General features: G+C 45.0%; 1 protein-coding gene across 1 annotated transcript in view; it reads left to right on the forward strand.

The window, feature by feature from the left end:
- The window catches only part of CREB3L2 (cAMP responsive element binding protein 3 like 2), a 133,092-nt gene that overhangs the window by 87,685 nt on the left and 28,810 nt on the right, over window positions 1-16,597 (forward strand). Inside the window, exons 3-5 of the mRNA XM_003134635.5 lie at window positions 8,070-8,245; window positions 10,312-10,399; window positions 15,834-16,018. Of these exons, the coding sequence (XP_003134683.1) occupies window positions 8,070-8,245; window positions 10,312-10,399; window positions 15,834-16,018 (449 nt within the window). The remainder of the gene's footprint in view (window positions 1-8,069; window positions 8,246-10,311; window positions 10,400-15,833; window positions 16,019-16,597) is intronic.

Consider the following 16,597-nt stretch of genomic DNA (forward strand, 5'->3'; position numbering starts at 1 on the left):
GCTATGGTAGGGATTCAATGAGTTAATAGGTGTTAAGTGTTTACAGTAGTGCCTGGCAATTAGTAAGCACTCGGTAAATAGTAGCTCTGATTATTGTGGCCATGTGAAGATTATCATATAATTAAATTTCTGGTTTACCAACTGACCACAATATGAACAACTGGAGTAAGTGGAAGAAGTTGTCCATCCAGGCACAGAAGGAGCGCGAAGTGAAGGAGTTAACTGAGAGAGCTCACGCTGATCACAGAAAACTGTCTAAATACAAGAAGACATCTGAAATGGTACCTGGCACAGTGAGCTCTCAAAACATTTTAGCTGCTATTGGCTGGTCTTTTTGTTTTGTTTTGTTTGTTTGTTTGTTTTTTAGCTACACCTGCAGCATATGAAAGTTCCCAGACCAAGGATTGAAAGCATGCCACAGCAGGGACCTGAGCCACTGCAGTAACAACTCTGGATCCTTAGCCCACTGTGCCACAGGGGAACTCCTGGCTGATCTTAAACTGATATTCTTCACTTCAAGAATATTGGATTGGGAGTGTATATAAACTAGATGTATAGAAAGAACTAATATTGTATCTCTTGTTGTGGCTAGTTATGGGCTCATAACAACGTTAATTGAAGAATAATCACCTTTGGCTAGAAATGTATTTCATCATTGATCTCTTGAAAAGCAGGATGTTAGAGGGGCCAAGGGCAGGGGCTATGGAGCTGGTCTGCCTGAGTGAACTTCAGGTCGGCCATGGACCAGCCAAGGAACTTAGGTTGAGGGAGCTAAGCTCGTGGCCTCGTCTATATACTGAGGGTCACAGTACGGCAGGCCTTACAAGGTCACTCTCTTAGGATTAAATCAGTTAACACACATGTAAAGCCCTTAGATCAATGCTTAGCACATAGGAAGCACTCATAGTTAAGTGTTTGCTATTTTTACTTTTTTCAACACCTCTTCATGCCACTCACAACTGGAGGTTATTTCAGGGTTAAGGCATTTGGGGAGAGGATCCCAGGCAGACAGGCATCTAACTTCCATCTGAACATGCAGTGGACTCTAGCTTCATATGAGTCTGACACATTCAGCTGAACTCCCTGTCCCTCTCCTGGCCTCCAGAAGTCAGCCTTAGCATTTTCCTTTAAGAGATATTTATATTAAAAATCAGTCAATGAGTTCCCTTCATGGCTCAGTGGTTAGTGAACCTGACTAGCATCCATGAACACACGGGTTCGATCCCTGACCTCGCTCAGTGGGTTAAGGATCCGGCATTGCCGTGAGCTGTGGTGTAGGTCGCAGACGTGGCTCAGATCCCTAGTTGCTGTGGCTCTGGCGTAGGCTGACGGCTACAGCCCCTATTGGACCCCTAGCCTGGGAACCTCCATATACCTCGGGTGCAGCCCTAAAAGACAAAAAGACAAAAAGAAAAAAAAAATTGGTCAAGATTTGCCAACTGCTTTGACAAATCTCAAAGGGCAAACACAGTTATCAAAGGCTGAAGGATTTAGATGAGGCATACTTATTTAACTACTTATTTAACTGACAAAAATTTCCTTTTCACTTTATTTATTTATTATATAAACAGCAAATGGCTATATGTGTATGTGTATTATGTAAGCTGTATTTGCCCCATGTGATCTCTCTTTTTAAGGATATATGTACATTTGTAAATGTGTATATGTGTCTATCTGTATCTCTATCTATAACACACACAGCATATTTGTAAAGGTACGGCCTACCTCCACTTTTAGCATTTAATCTCTTTTTTTTCCTCCCCAGGAATTAGTGTCTATTCAATGCAGTTGTTATGTGGTACACAGGGAAATGATTGAGGATCAACATTTTGGTGTTGCCTCTACATTGGCTCTTTCTTTCTTTCTTTCTTTCTTTCTTTCTTTCTTTCTTTCAAGCTGCTTTCTTGGTAATCTCGGCATTTAGCATCTCGGCACATTGCTCATAGCTGCTCCATTTCGTCCTTGGATATGAAGGACTCATCACCACGAGACAGTGGCTTGTTTTTATTTTTTTGCTGCCAGCGAAGTGGTGATGCTGAGGAAATTTGCCAGCCGAGTTTGACCTTTGATAGGAAGCTATTTAAATACAATCGGATGGTACGGAAGTTGTGCTTCTTACTCCCCATGGTATACCCTACCGACCTTATTGGGTGATGCTTTCCTTTGAAGTGAAGCTTAAAAGGTATAGAAACATAATTTAGGAAAAGAAGTTTTTTCACTCAATATCTGAGTTTTAAGTTTTAGAAATCTGAGGGTGTATAGAGTGTGTACTGGCTCTTGTTTTTTGTATTTAGCCAATGACTCAAACATCTAAATTCTAAGCCATGGCACCTTTCTGATCTTTTGCCAGTGAAACAAAACTGCAAACATCAGATTGTGTGGAAAGACTGTAATACACATTCTCCTGATCCCCTTACTTTATCCTTTGTTAACCCCCTACCTCAGAAGCTACATTCGTCACTTTGTTTTCTCTGACTTGATATTTCTTCCCATTGAGGGACAGAGGACAAGCCAACACCTAGTAGTTCAGAATGAAAACTTTTCTCTAATTTCTTTTTTTAAATAAAATAATTTTATTGTTTACTATAGTTGATTTACAGTGTTGTGCTAATTTCTGCTGTGCAACAAAGTCACCCACCCAGTCATACATTTATATACATTCTTTTTCTCAAATTGTCTTCCATCATGTTCTATCACAAGAGATTGGATATAGTTCCCTGTGCTGTACAGGAGCGTCTTTTCTCTAATTTCAACCATCACTAGGATGTTTTTCTCACCAGACTTCTTACTGGCCGACTTTCTCCATCTGAAGTCATTCATTTTATGATGTAATTGGTAGATGAAATCAATCTACAAATATTGGTTCATATGATTCACAGTGGTTGGTTTAGAAGAATTATTATGGGTGCAAGCTGCGGTTACTTTGTGGCCATAGGTTCTGATGTAGTGGATTTCATTTCTTGTATGTGTATTCAGCTGTATCGTATCAGCCAGCTGTATTTCTATGTGACAAACCACCCCCAAACTCATTAGCTTTAAAGACAGTCATGTATTATTATAGTTCCTGTGTCTCCGCCTTGGCTGGAGGTTGGCCGATTTAGGGGTGGGGGGTGGGTGAGGGAAGCTGAGTGATTTTGCTGGTTTGGGCTGGATTCACTCACGTGTCTGAGGCTGAGAGTTGGCTGATCTTGGCCAGGCTTATCTGGGGGCAACTCTGTTTTCTGTGTGTCCTGCTCCTGGGATCAGTAGATTGTCCTGACACATCCTTCTCAAGGTGATGGCAGAAGTACAAGTGTGTAAGTCCAGGTGTGCAAGTGCCTTTCAAGACTCTCCATGTATTAAGCCAACATCCTTTTGGCCAAAGCAAATCAGGTGGCCAGTCCCAGGGCAGGGAATCTGTCCACAGTGGGCGGGCACTGCAAAGTTACCTGGCAAAGGGCATGGTTAGAGGGACGAATGAAGAACTGGAGCCAGTTATGCACCTTATGCGTGTATTAAGGTATTCATTGATGCTTGTTAAGTTGAGGGACTCTGAATGGGCCCCTTGACCCACCAAGTCTTCTATCTGATAATTACCGTAATGAGGCATAAAGTGATGCTGGCAAGCAGGCCGTGTCCACGTGTCATCATTTGGGGACAATATATTCCTATAGAGGAAACTTAGAAATAATATAAAATTGGGGGGAAAAAAGTTACTCATGTTCTGAATTACTCTCCAGAGATATTTTTACTATTTTGGCATATTTTCCTTTTCTAAAATTAATTTTGGGACTGGTTATTTTTTTTTTATGATTTTAATTTTTTCCATTATAGTTGGTTCATAGTGTTCTGTTAATTTTTACTGTACAGCAAAGTGACCCAGTCACACATATATATACATTCTTTTTCTCACATTATCATGTTCAATCATAAATGACTAGGTATAGTTAGCTCCCTGTGTAATCAGGTTTTTTTTTTTTTACTCAATGACTTTTATTACATTTATAGTTGTTGGCATATTTTCTTTTAGGCTTTTTTTCTATCATTTTCTTCATTAATAGCACATAAATTCACACCCAAGTTTTCCCCTTAATATTCTATCATAAATCTTTGCTTTGGTATTAAAAAGGCTTTATTTAACATGGAGCCCTATTCGCTACATAATATTTCTGTTGTAGCAATGTGCCCTAAATTCTTTCACCTTGCCCTTCCTTTTTATTGTTTTGGTTACTTTCAGTGTTTTGTAATTGTAAACAATGCTGCAGTGAGAATATTTGTTCCCCAATCTTTGTCTATGTGTTTAGTTGTTTCTGTAATGGATAGAATACTGATCAGGCGACTGGTCCTGCTGCGCCTTTGCTGTGTGATCCAGACCTGCGTGTCAGTTTCCTCATCTATAAAGTGATGCATCTGTTCTTGATGGCCTTAAACTTCTTTCTAATGGAAAAAAAGCGTTTTTCAAGGTAGGGTAGTCAATTGCTGTGTTGAAGTGGAGACTTGAAGGCAGCATCCGTTGTTTGTCCTCAAAAGGGCTCTGGGAGAAGAGGCAGCTTCCTTGGGCTTCTCTCTTGGAAGAATTCAGTTGTCTTTGAGAGAGGAGATTTTGTTCCATAGTATCATTTGTCCTTCAGTCTTCAACTCTGATACAGCAAAGATTATATTAAAACATTTAAAAAAGGTGTAGAGGACATATTAAGAATATACACTAAGAATATAAACTGGAGTTCCCTTGGTGGCTCAGCAGAAACGAATCTGACTAGCTTCCATGAGGACTCAGGTTTGATCCCTGACTTTGCTCAGCAGGTTAAGGATCCGGTGATGCCGTGAGCTGTGGTGTAGGTTGCAGACATGGCTCAGATCTGGCATTGCTGTGGCTGTAGTGTAGGCTAGTGGCTATATCTCTGATTTGACCCCTAGCCTGAGAACCTCCATATGCCATGGATGTGGCCCTAAACAGACATATATGTGTGTGCGTGTTTATATATATATATATATATATATATATGTATATATATATATATGCTATCTTCACTTATTTTATGAATGTGTGTACTTTGAGAATGGCTTAGCTAGATTGGAAGAGTTGATTTCATTACCTATAGAGTTGATTTCATTATCTGACTTCATTTTGTCTTGTAATTTTGTATTTGCTTTTTGTATTTATTTTTGTCTTTAAAAATTTTGTTGAAGTCTAGTTCCCTTCAATGTTGTGTTCATTTCAGGTATACAGCAAAGTGAAACAGTTATGCATATACATACATCCATTCTTTTTTCCCGTGTAGGTTATTACAAACTATTGAGTAGATTTCCCTATGCTGTATAGTAGGTTCTTATTAATTATCTATTTTATAGAGTAGTAAGTAGTAGGTTCTTATTAACTATCTATTTTATAGAGTAGTAAGTATATATTATTACTATTCTTCTAATTCTTCCCTCCTCCCCACAGTTTCCCCTGTGGTCACCATAAGATTACCATAAAGAAATCTGTGTTTGTTTCTGTTTTACAAATAAATTCCTTTACATCATTAGATTCCACATAGATACTTGTCTTTCTTTGTCTGACTTCCTTCACTCAGTATGATAATCTCTAGGTCCATCCAAGTTGCTGCAAATGTTTTTGCCCTTTCTTTTGTGCCTTGTGAATTCAGTTTCATCACAGTAATCATAACTGCACAGCCAGGGAATCTGGCCTTACCATTTCCTGGTAATTGCATGTGACCGTTTCCTCAGGGGATGCCTCTCACAGTTAATTTTAATACATACCGAGGCTATGGTTCATCTTACTATCTCTCTTCCAGCCTCTGCTGGGAATAAATATTGCTCAGTGTGGACAGGCTGTAAGTGTTGACATGACAAGGCAGAGGCAGCAACACATCACTGCGGGATAGAGAAAGTGTGGGCTGGATTCTCCCTCTGTCTCTCCCCACATATGTCCTGAGTGTGTCTTCCTTGCAGCTGACGGAGACGTCTCATTCCTAAGCTCCTTTTGGGAGCAGCGTTAGAAACGTCTTTGGCTTCTCATCCCCAAGCTGAGCTGGGGCACCCATCGGGCCAGCAGGATTCTGCGTCAGTTACAGTGTGGCCTCCATCCTCTGGCTGCCTCAAAAGGCCCCTTGTCTCCCGCACCTCCCACTCGGCCAGGACGTGGCACACCCCCCTCCAATGATGGAACTCCCCCATCAGCCCAGAGCGCCGGGCAGCTCCACACAACCAGCTCTAAAAGCAGCATATCCTCACCCAGCCGAAGTCTTGCCTGTCTTTATTTTACCCCAGGAAGTCCGTTGGAGCTGGAATAATGAATCGAGTCAATTATAAATTGGATTTTGGGGAAAATCATTTTCCTCGGTGCCTGTGAATCTAACCTTTCCTGTGTTTGAAGGCGGTTGCTTATGAAATACAGCTTTAATAATTGCAAACTTTAGTTTTTCTCTCCCTTGCCTGCTCTTCCACTGCCCTCTGGCAGTTCCAAATGATGTACCTTTTCATAAGGAAACTTGAGCCCAGTTTTTTTTTTTTTGTTTGTTTGTTTTTTTTGTCTTTTTGCCTTTTTCTGGGGCCGCACCTGCAGCATATGGACGTTCCCAGGTTAGGGGTCGCATTGTAGCTGTAGCCGCCGGCCTACACCACAGCCACAGCAATGCTGGATCCTTAACCCACTGAGCGAGGCCAGGGATCAAACCTGCAACCTCATGGTTCCTCGTTGGATTCGTTAACCACTGAGCCATGACAGGAACTCCTTGAGCCCAGTTCTTGAATTAAAATAATTCATAACATGAACGACTTTGCTCCCGTGTACGGTCGTAGTTCACTAAGCACCTGGTGTGTGATTAAGCATTTTCATACTGCAAGGGAGCCTATCTTTGCTTCATTTTAACCTCATTTTAGTAAAACCGGCATCAGGTGAGGAGTGACTTTGGGAACCTTCGACTTGTTTTCACTTGTTCTGCCCCTGTTTGCAGCCTCCTTGCTCTTTCCTTTCCTGTGCTCCTACCTCCTTTCTCAGGGCTATGCTGAGGTCCCTCTGAGATAACGTGGTAAGAAGTACAGGGTACCGTGTAGGCTCCCAGAGGAATGCCACTGAGTGATGGAGGGGCCGTGGCTCTGTTGCCATCCCCGAAAGGCAGAGTCAAGCCCAGACCAGACTTGGCAAGATGCAGCCTTTTCCTCTGGATGAGTATCTCATCCATTTCGGCAAAGGCCCAGACGTCTGTACAAACCCTGACATTTCCTAGAGACGTAAGTACAGTTCCGGAAGTCTAGGTCAGGTGTAAGGCGTACAGGGGTTGTGGGGAAGCAGACAAGGACCAAGGGCAGAGGGAGAAGAGAAAAAAGAAAACAAATAACCATCTACTGGAGAGAAAGACAGAGACCTTCTGCCATTGTCTAGTCCTGCCTCCCCGAGATGCTGGTGATCAGCCATCTGCTTCTTTGCTTCTTATTTTTCATTGCACTTATTTATTTATTTTTGAATTGATAGCATATTTGTTTGGTTTGAAAACCAAGAAAAGTATAAAACACTACACATTGAAATTCTCCCTCCTATCCCATTGCCCACCCAGCCAATGTCCTTATTGCTCTGCCCAGGGAAGCCTAGTTTCTTTCTTTTATATGTATCCTTCCAGAGTTTGTGTAAGGGTACTTACACTCAAGAGAATACCGGTTTAGATTCTTACTTTGCCATTCGTTTCTTTTCTTTCCTTTTTTTGTCTTTTTAGGGCCGAGCCTGCAGCATATGGAAGTTCCCAGGCTAGGGCTGAATCAGAGCCACAGCTGCTGGCCTATGCCACAGTCACAGCTCACAGAAACACAGGATCCTTAACCCACTGAGCGAGGCCAGGGATCGAACCTGCATCCTCTTGGATACCAGTTGGAATCGTTTCTGCTGCACCACAACGGGAACTCCACCATTCATTTCTTTATCCATGTACCTCCTCTCTCACATCCTCATTTTATTTCTTTTTATTTTACTCTCAACAATTCTTTGTTGCAGATTATTTTTGAAAGGAAGACCAGTGGTCATTGGTTTTACTTATTCCTGGTGTCCTGAACAGATTCACATGTTCACATGTGTGCTTGTTTTTTCCCCTTAGATGAAGTAGAGAGTGAGAAATGGTACCTGTCTGCAGACTTTCCATCCACAACCATCAAGACAGAGCCGATCACAGACGAGCCACCCTCAGGACTTGTTCCGTCTGTCACGCTGACCATCACAGCTGTCTCTACCCCTTTGGAAAAGGAGGAACCCCCTCTGGAGATGAACACTGGGGTAAAACAATTTCTTTCCATGTAAACAGATGGGATCAGAAGACAGAAATCCTCATTCTCCAGTAGAAGGCATTTAACTTTTTCTAGAGCTGGTGGTTACATATGTTTAAGGATATATAACTACATACGTGTGTATAAATATATGGATATATCTCAAGGATATATTAATCAGTGGGAGCACTGATTATAACACTTCCTTTAAAGGCCCTGTCCAGAAGAATTGGTAGCAAGAATGATTTCATTTTTTCTATGATTGCTATTACAAAACTTTTAAAAAAGGCATAGACACCCATGTTAAAAAAACAGTTCTTGGGAGTTCCTGCTGCAATGCACTGGGTTAAGGATCTGGCATCACCCCAGCTGTGGCGTAGGTTGCAGCTGTGGCTTGGATTTGATCCCTGGCTTGGGATACTCATCCATATGCTGTGGGTGTGGCTGAAAAATAAACCACACACACAACCCCCGACAAAACCCAGTTCTCCCTGGAATTGATTTTAAGACAGTGGAAAGGGCGTGGTTATGGTAACGATGCAGTTTACGGCTTCCTGTGCTGTGTCTAGGGAACACTAGTGGCTGTGTAATACTTTACTTTCCTAGTGCAGTGTGGAGTGGCCTTGGCTTCATTCAGAGATCCCTCACCTACCAATTCTGATTGCACTACCCGAGGAAAATGTAAGAAATCGGAAATTTCTTCCATGCTCGGTTCTGTGCCAGCAGCCAGTAGGATTCAGTTTTACTCCACCTTCTCTCTGGGTATTTCCAGTGTCTGAGGGTGGGTCAGTGTGAGACTTGTCCGTCTTCTTTCAGATATTGGAATCCAGTCCTAACTTTAAGTTCAAGGCCACTCTATAAAGAGGGACTCCTTTAAGTCAGATCTGTTCCGAGCAAGGTGTAGCAGTCACCTGTTCAGGAAAAGGTCACAGAGCAGCGTTGGAGAAGCTCTGCTGCCTACTCACTCCTTCTGTACTTTCCGTCCCATTGCTGTAGGAGATGCAGGGCTGTGGGCAGGGCACCTCTGTGCTGCCTTTGTCTACAGCCACCTGAGTCTGTTTATTGGGCTGGGCTTCTGGAACATACAGTAGTCTTTTTGCTCCATGAGATTTTAGTTCAGTTCGTGTTTTTTGTTTGTTTGTCTGTTTTTGTCTTTTTAGGGCCGCACCTGTGGCGTAGGAAGTTCCCAGACTAGGGATGGAATCCACACTGCAGTTGCCAGCCTACACCACAGCCCACAGCAACGCCGGATCCTTAACCCACTGAGCAAGGCCAGGGATCAAACCTGAATCCTTGGGGATACTAGGCCGGGTTCATTACAGCTGAGCCACCCTGGGAACTCCCCAAGTTCAGTTTGTTTTTAAGCACATCACTAAGAAAGGTCAGGGTCACAGCCTTCTTCGCCAGCCATGCATGAGCCAGGTAATTGTTCCTTCTTCCTGTACCCAGTGTTTCCCGGTTAGGTGCTGTCAATTGTCAGGGAGCCTGGAGAGGATGAATGGAGCGGGTTTCACACCATTCTTACCCCAGGACACCCTGATGGAGGCCTGTGACCCTTTAAGCCTGTACCAAACTCTTTTGTGATGCAATGCCTTTACATTACCATCCAAGCAATAGAAAGAGCACTGATGAATGAGCCCTGGGTTCTTTTTGATTAGCTTGGTTTTTTGCTTGGGATTTTTTTTTTTTTTTTTTTTTTTTTTGACGCTGCCCTGGGCATGTGGAAGTTCCCAGGCCTGGGATGGAACTCACGCCACAACTGTAACCAGAGCCTCAGCAGCAACAATGTTGGATCCTTAACCTGCTGTACCACAAGAGCACTCCTGGGCCCTGGATTCTTGATTTTAGAATTCTGAGAGTTCCATCACCTGGAATGCCAGATTTGGTGATGAGGCAGTGACAAAAAAACCTCTCTGTCCCAGAGCAGCCTGTGTTCCGCCTGGCCCCCCACCTCCACCCCCACCCCAGGAGAAGCAGGGCTGCCCTGGGAGATAGACCCAGATAGCAAATAGCTCCCCGGGTGTTTCTTCAGGTTTCTTATTGGTTCTTAAAAATTGTTTGAAATTCTTCCTTTAGGTTGATTCCTCATGCCAGACGATTATTCCTAAGATTAAGCTGGAGCCTCATGAAGTGGATCAGTTCTTAAACTTCTCTCCTAAAGAAGGTCTGTCTACTTTCTCCTTTGAGTTAACATATGTGCGTGCAGCGTCTAAAAAGATGGGGAATGTGGGAGTCAGCACTGGGGTTGATTTGTACCAAAAGCGGGGCTTGCTTTATGAAAAAGCTCTGTTCTTTTTGTTTAAAGTATAGTTGATTTACAGTGTTGTGCCAATTTCTACTGTATAGTAAAGTACGGTCAAGTAAATATATATATATATATATATATATTCCCTTTCTTATATTATCTTCCATCATGGTCTATCCCAAGAGACTGGATATAGCTCCCTATGGAAATAGCTCTGTTCTTAATTCTAAACACACAATGAAAGCTAAATTTTATTTTCCCATATTTGTTTTTTTATTTTTTAATTTTTTTTTGGTCTTTTGTCTTTTTAGGGCTGCACCCATGGCATAGGGAGGTTCCCAGGCTAGGGGGTCTAATCGGAGCTGTTGCTGCCAGCCTACATCACAGCTCACGGCAACGCCAGATCCTTAACCCACTGAGCAAGGGCAGGGACCGAACCCGCAACCTCATGGTTCCTAGTCAGAGTCATTTCCACTGTGCCATGACGGGAACTCCTTATTTTCCCATATTCGTTTGTGTTTCATTTCCAGCTAAATCCTCTTTTTTTTTTTTTTCTTTTTTAGGGCTGCACCCGTGGCATATGGAAGTTCCCAGGCTAGAGGTCGAATCAGAGCTGCAGCTGCCAGCCTACACCACAGCCATAGCAACATGAGATCAGAGCTGCGTCTGCAACCTACACCACAGCTCACGGCAACACCGGATCCTTAACCCACTGAGTGAGGCCAGAAATCGAACCGAAGTTCTCATGGATACTGGTCAGAGTCATTTCCATTGCACCACAACAGGAGCTCCTTCCAGCTAAATCTTTAACTAATGTTTACTCCTAGGCAGGGGGACTTTTTGATGTTTATAGACTGCTGTGACTTGGGTACTGACAAGGAAACGGGGGAACTGCTGGTCTCAAGCCACCCTGCCAGTAAAACCCAGCTCACTGCCCTGGAGGCATGATCAGCAGGGCAAATAGGCAAACATCCACAAGGGCACCTTGCCTATTTAAACCTCTATCAAGCCCCTTGTGACATGCATTCATGGTTTATCTGTCTGGGTTTTTAAATATTGATTTTAGATGACAGTAGTTGCAAGGAGCCTCCCTCTTCCTGCATCCTATTGGGCTTCTTGCCATCCATTTAGATTTCAGTCATGTCACACTTCAAGTTGTCCCACTGTCCCTTTTTCTTTTGTGTCACTTTCTTGTCTCCACATGAAGCCCATAGTTAGGAATCCTGAATGCAGCCCCCAGACCCCACATCCCATGGAGTCTGGAAAGTTCTCTCCGCCTTTTACATTGAGAGCCTTTGCATGATCCTGCTCTTGATTCTGGCCCTGCAGGCAGGCCACCCGTCCCCTTTTTACTGATACTCTGGGGACAAGGACAGCTGACCAGTGTGGTCAACAACTAAGAAATGAGTTACACGTGCTTGTCATGGAAAAGGGATCCGTGCCAGGGTGTAGATGTCACGTGCGGACTTACATACCAGCAGTTCTCACAGAAACAAAGTCAACCTTTATTCCACCAGGAATGTACTCAGGATTTGATCCATGACAGGTTTTTTTGTTTTGTTTTGTTTTGTCTTTTGTCTTTTTAGGGCCAGACCCACAGCATATGGAGATTCCCAGGCTAGGGGTCAAATCAGAACATTAGCTGCCGGTCTACACCACAGCCACAGCAACACAGAATCTAAGCCGTGTCTTTGACCTACACCACAGCTCATGGCAACACCAGATCCTTAACCCACTGAGCGAGGCCAGGGATTGAACCCAAAACCTCATGGTTACTAGTCAGATTCATTAACCACTGAGCCATGATGAGAACTCCCTGATCCGTGACTGTCGAATCAGGGTTAGCATTTACCTTTAGCATCAATAAAGGAAGGATTCCTTTTTTTTTTTTTTTTTTTCCATTTTTGGCTGCCCCTGCTGCATATGGAAGTTCCCAGGTCCAGGGATTGAATCCCGGCCACAGTTACAACCTGCACCACAGCTGCAGCAACACCAGATCCTTACCCTGCTGTGCCATAGCAGGAACTCCAAGAAAGGATTCCATTTTGTAAAATTAGTAATACTGACTAAAAGTCATATTAAAACAGTATTTGTTGTCACTGAGTGATATACATTTTAGCGCCTTCAACTTTATGTCACTGCTGCAAAGTGATTCCTTCCATCTTTGTGACACCAGTTACGACTGTCACATGCAGCTGGCTCTTTTAATCTGAGTTGCAGTACGCTGCAGAACGTTTCATAACAGTAGCAGTCAGTCCCATAGTGCTTCCGAATCTGGGGTCCCTGGAAGAGGCAAGTTTCCTGAGTAAAGTGTGGGGCTGTCCTGCTTCCTTATTCCAGATACACAGTGAAGAAGAAACTCACTGCCCTTGAAGGCAGTGGGGCTTTCAGGCAGAGTAGCTGGTTGTCCCCAGTCCTGCCAGTAAGTAACCCAAGAGCAACATTTCAAGTGATGTTTAGAAATCTGATACCGAGGCACCTGTGGCCAGGGCACTATGCTCTTTTTTATTTTTGTCTTTTCTAGGGCCCCTCCCACGGCATATGGAGGTTCCCAGACTAGGGGTCTAATCGGAGCTGTAGCCACTGGCCTGTACCACAGCCACAGCGACAGAGGATCCTTAACCCACTGAGCAAGGCCAGGGATCGAACCCGCAACCTCATGGTTCCTAGTCGGGTTCGTTAGCCTCTGCACCACAAGGGGAACTCCAGGGCAGTGTGCTCTTAATAGTTAAGTAAGAGGAGATTTGAGTTTGCTTCACTTTTCCTGCCGTGCCTTTTCCGTGTTTTGTGGAGCACCGTCTGCTCACATAGGAGGAACAGTATTAGAATAATTTGGACTGTGCCCAGTGAAAGGGACGAATAAACTCTAGTCCTCTGGGCTGGTTCTCCAGAATCCGACAGCTCCGCATCCCAGACAACCGGAGCCCGTATTAGGTTCCTCAGCTCCTGGGTTTGGTTTTGATTTTGGTTTGCTTGTTTGTTGGCCATGGTTAAAAAGATAGGAGTTCCGTCGTGGCGCAGTGGAAACAAATAAGACTAGGAACCATGAGGTTGCGGGTTCGATCCCTGGCCTTGCTCAGTGGGTTAAGGATCTACCATTGCTGTGAGCTGTGGTGTAGGTCGCAGATGTGGCTCGAATCCTGCATTGCTGTGGCTGTGGTGTAGGCTGGTGGCTGTAGACGCCTAGCCTGGGAACCTCCATAGGCCATAGGTGCGGCCCTACAAAAAGCCAAAAAAAAAAAAATTTAAAAATAAATAAATAAAAAGATAAACATTGTTAGAAGAGAAACTCTAAAAAATTAAACATTTTAAGCACATCTTTGAGCAAAAATTTATTAGGTTCTGCAGCACCGAACCGGAAGTGGTTAGAAGGTTTCACCTACAGGAGCTAGGGGGAGACTTTTATATAGAAAAGAAGGAAGCAAAGTAAGGAAATTACTGATTGGCTCTAACCTAAAGCTGAGTGGGCTGTTTGTGACTGATTGTCCTTAGGCTTCAGTCTGGTAACCTTGAAGCATTTACAGGCTTAGATTTTGGGTCGCCTACATAGGCCACCAGGGGGCTAGAGCCACCCCAGTCTGATGGCCTCCTTGCTTACTGCGTCCGACACCACGAGTGTCGCAGGTCGTCACGGCACTGGGAAAGCCTTGGTGACACTCTCAGGGCTCCTCCTTTCTAGGCGAGCACACATTTAAGGCACACGCATACGCTCCTTAGCTGCCTGGAGCTATTGGCAGAGGACTTGGCAGTAGAGGTATGTAGGATTGTTTTAGAATATTCCTTTGCTTTAAGAGTGCCCGCAGACTCTAAAAACCCGGGGAGCTCTTTGGCTGAGAAAAAGGGACGCATCTAGTGAAAAGTAGTGTGTTAGGAGGAGAAGAGAGAAGGGTTAGAGAGAGAGAGAGAGAGAGATTGAGAGAATGTGTGACGTGAATGGGGGCGGGGGCGAGGGGGGCAGCGAGGCATCTCGTGGTTCCTAGGACACTCAGGAGTTTTAGGGGCGACAGAGCTGCCTGGTTGCAGCTGGTCACCTCCAAAGGCAGCTCTGGGAGTCCTTCTCCTTAGGTGAGTAGCTGTGTCTCCGAAAGCCCTTTCCATCCGTGGGACATCAGGCGGGAGACTGAGGCCTTTCCACAGCCCCGAGCCGTTCTCTGGCCAAGCAAGTCCAGGTGTGTGTGAGGCCCCTGGGCGCCTCGCCAGCTCAGGGCCGCTGCACCAAGGGCTCTGTTGTCCTGGGGGGGGCTCAGGAGGGGTGTGGCGTGAAAGGCTTACCCGAGGTCATGTCCCTTGGCTCAGTAACAGCGGCCGGCTCTCAGAGCATTTCAGCCCAATGCGGAGGTCGGCAGGTCAGAAAAAGAGGGAGGCCTCAAAGCTCGCCGGTCAGGTTGAACTTGAGTGATTCCCCTTCAGGAGCCCGTCCCTGGAGATGCACAATTGGCACCGACCAAGGCTGGAAGGCGCCGGCAGAGTGTGTGTGTCCCTCCCCAAGGAAGAATGCTTAGATGCTGAGGGACTTTGCGGGAGGAAATCCCCCCCCCCCCATTTATCTTCCAGTGCCTACCTATCTATCTGCTGAGGAACTGGGTGTCATCTGAGTCAAGAATGCCTGGCATCTGCCTGTGGGCCCTCCCATGCACATTCCTCCTGAAACAAATGAGCTTTGCTCAAACACTCCTGGGCTCCCAGCTTTTGCTATTTTTTGAAAAAGATAGATCCCAATACGTTAACATGATTTACAAGTCAAACTATGGCAACTCTGTGAAATGAATCGAGGGACAGCAATGCCAGCCCCATCTACTCTCATTTCCCCTGCTCCCATTACTTCATAATCTTATTAGCTTCTCATATAGTTTCCAGAGGTTCTTTATGTAGATATGAGCAGGTAGGAGTCTGTGTTCGCTTTCTCTCCTTTTTTTTTTTTTTCCGTACAAAAGGAGGGTTACATTTTGTTTGTTCGTTTTGTCTTTTTAGGGCATATGGAGGTTCCCAGGCTATGGGTCCAATCAGAGCTGCAACTCGTGGCCTACACCACAGCTCACAGCAATGCTGGATCCCTAACCCACTGAGCGAGGCCAGGGATTGAACCTGCGTCCTCACGGACACTGGTTGGGTTTGCGACCACTGAGCCACAATGGAACTCAAGGAGGGTTACCTCGTGTGCTGCTGTGCACCAGGCTCTATCCTCCTCCCTTAACCACACATCTCGGAGGCCTTTCCATATCCAAGCAGAGACTCCTCCTTCTTTTGTTCCACTGCCCTGAGTTTAGCTGAATGGATATTTAATGGTTGCTTGAACTGCCCCCAAGTCCTGCTTGGTGGCTCCCTGATGGATGCAATCCGCTCTCTCCCTCAGCCTCCGTGGACCACCTGCACTTACCGCCCACCCCTCCCAGCAGCCACAGCAGCGACTCCGAGGGCAGCCTGAGCCCCAGCCCGCGCCTGCACCCCTTCGGCCTGCCGCAGACCCACAGCCCCGCCAGGGCCCCAGCGCGGGCCCCCTCGGCGCTGGCCAGCTCCCCGCTCCTCACGGCGCCTCATGTGAGTGTTCCCTGCATTCCTGCACCCCGATCCCCCCAGTTCTGTCTCCCCGAGCTTCACCCAGCCTGGGTGCCATTCGGGGCACTTGGCCTTTATTCCTGCAGGAAATTTTAGGTCCCACTGCTAAAGCAGCAGGATGACAGTCTTGAAGATTTTCTAAGAACTGCCTGTGATCTCAACATGCTAACACGCTTTCTTCCTTCCCACATCTGGTTTTTGTCATGAGCTGATTTTATATAGCTTCAAACATGGGGAATAAAAAATGTGTCGTTAGACTTCTCAAAAGTGTATTGCAAATATTTGTCATCAGTTTAAGTGGTCTTTATGACTTCTGATAGGAAATAACTTTTATTTTTTATTTTTAAAAATTTTATTATTTATTTATTTTTGGTCTTTTGAGGGCTGCACTCTTGGCACATGGAGGTTCCCAGGCTAGGGGTCCAGTTGGATCCGATCTGCATATGCAACCTACACCACAGCTCACGGCAACACCGGATCCTTAACCCACTGATCGAGGCCAAGGATCTAACCTGCGTCCTCGTGGATGCTAGTCAGATTTGTTCCCACTGACCCATGATG

Source organism: Sus scrofa, chromosome 18 (assembly GCF_054392235.1).
Source record: "Sus scrofa isolate SSC_HxYL_T2T_F1_AM1 chromosome 18, Sscrofa_HxYL_maternal_Yorkshire_Landrace_v2.0, whole genome shotgun sequence".
Lineage (NCBI taxonomy): Eukaryota > Metazoa > Chordata > Mammalia > Artiodactyla > Suidae > Sus > Sus scrofa.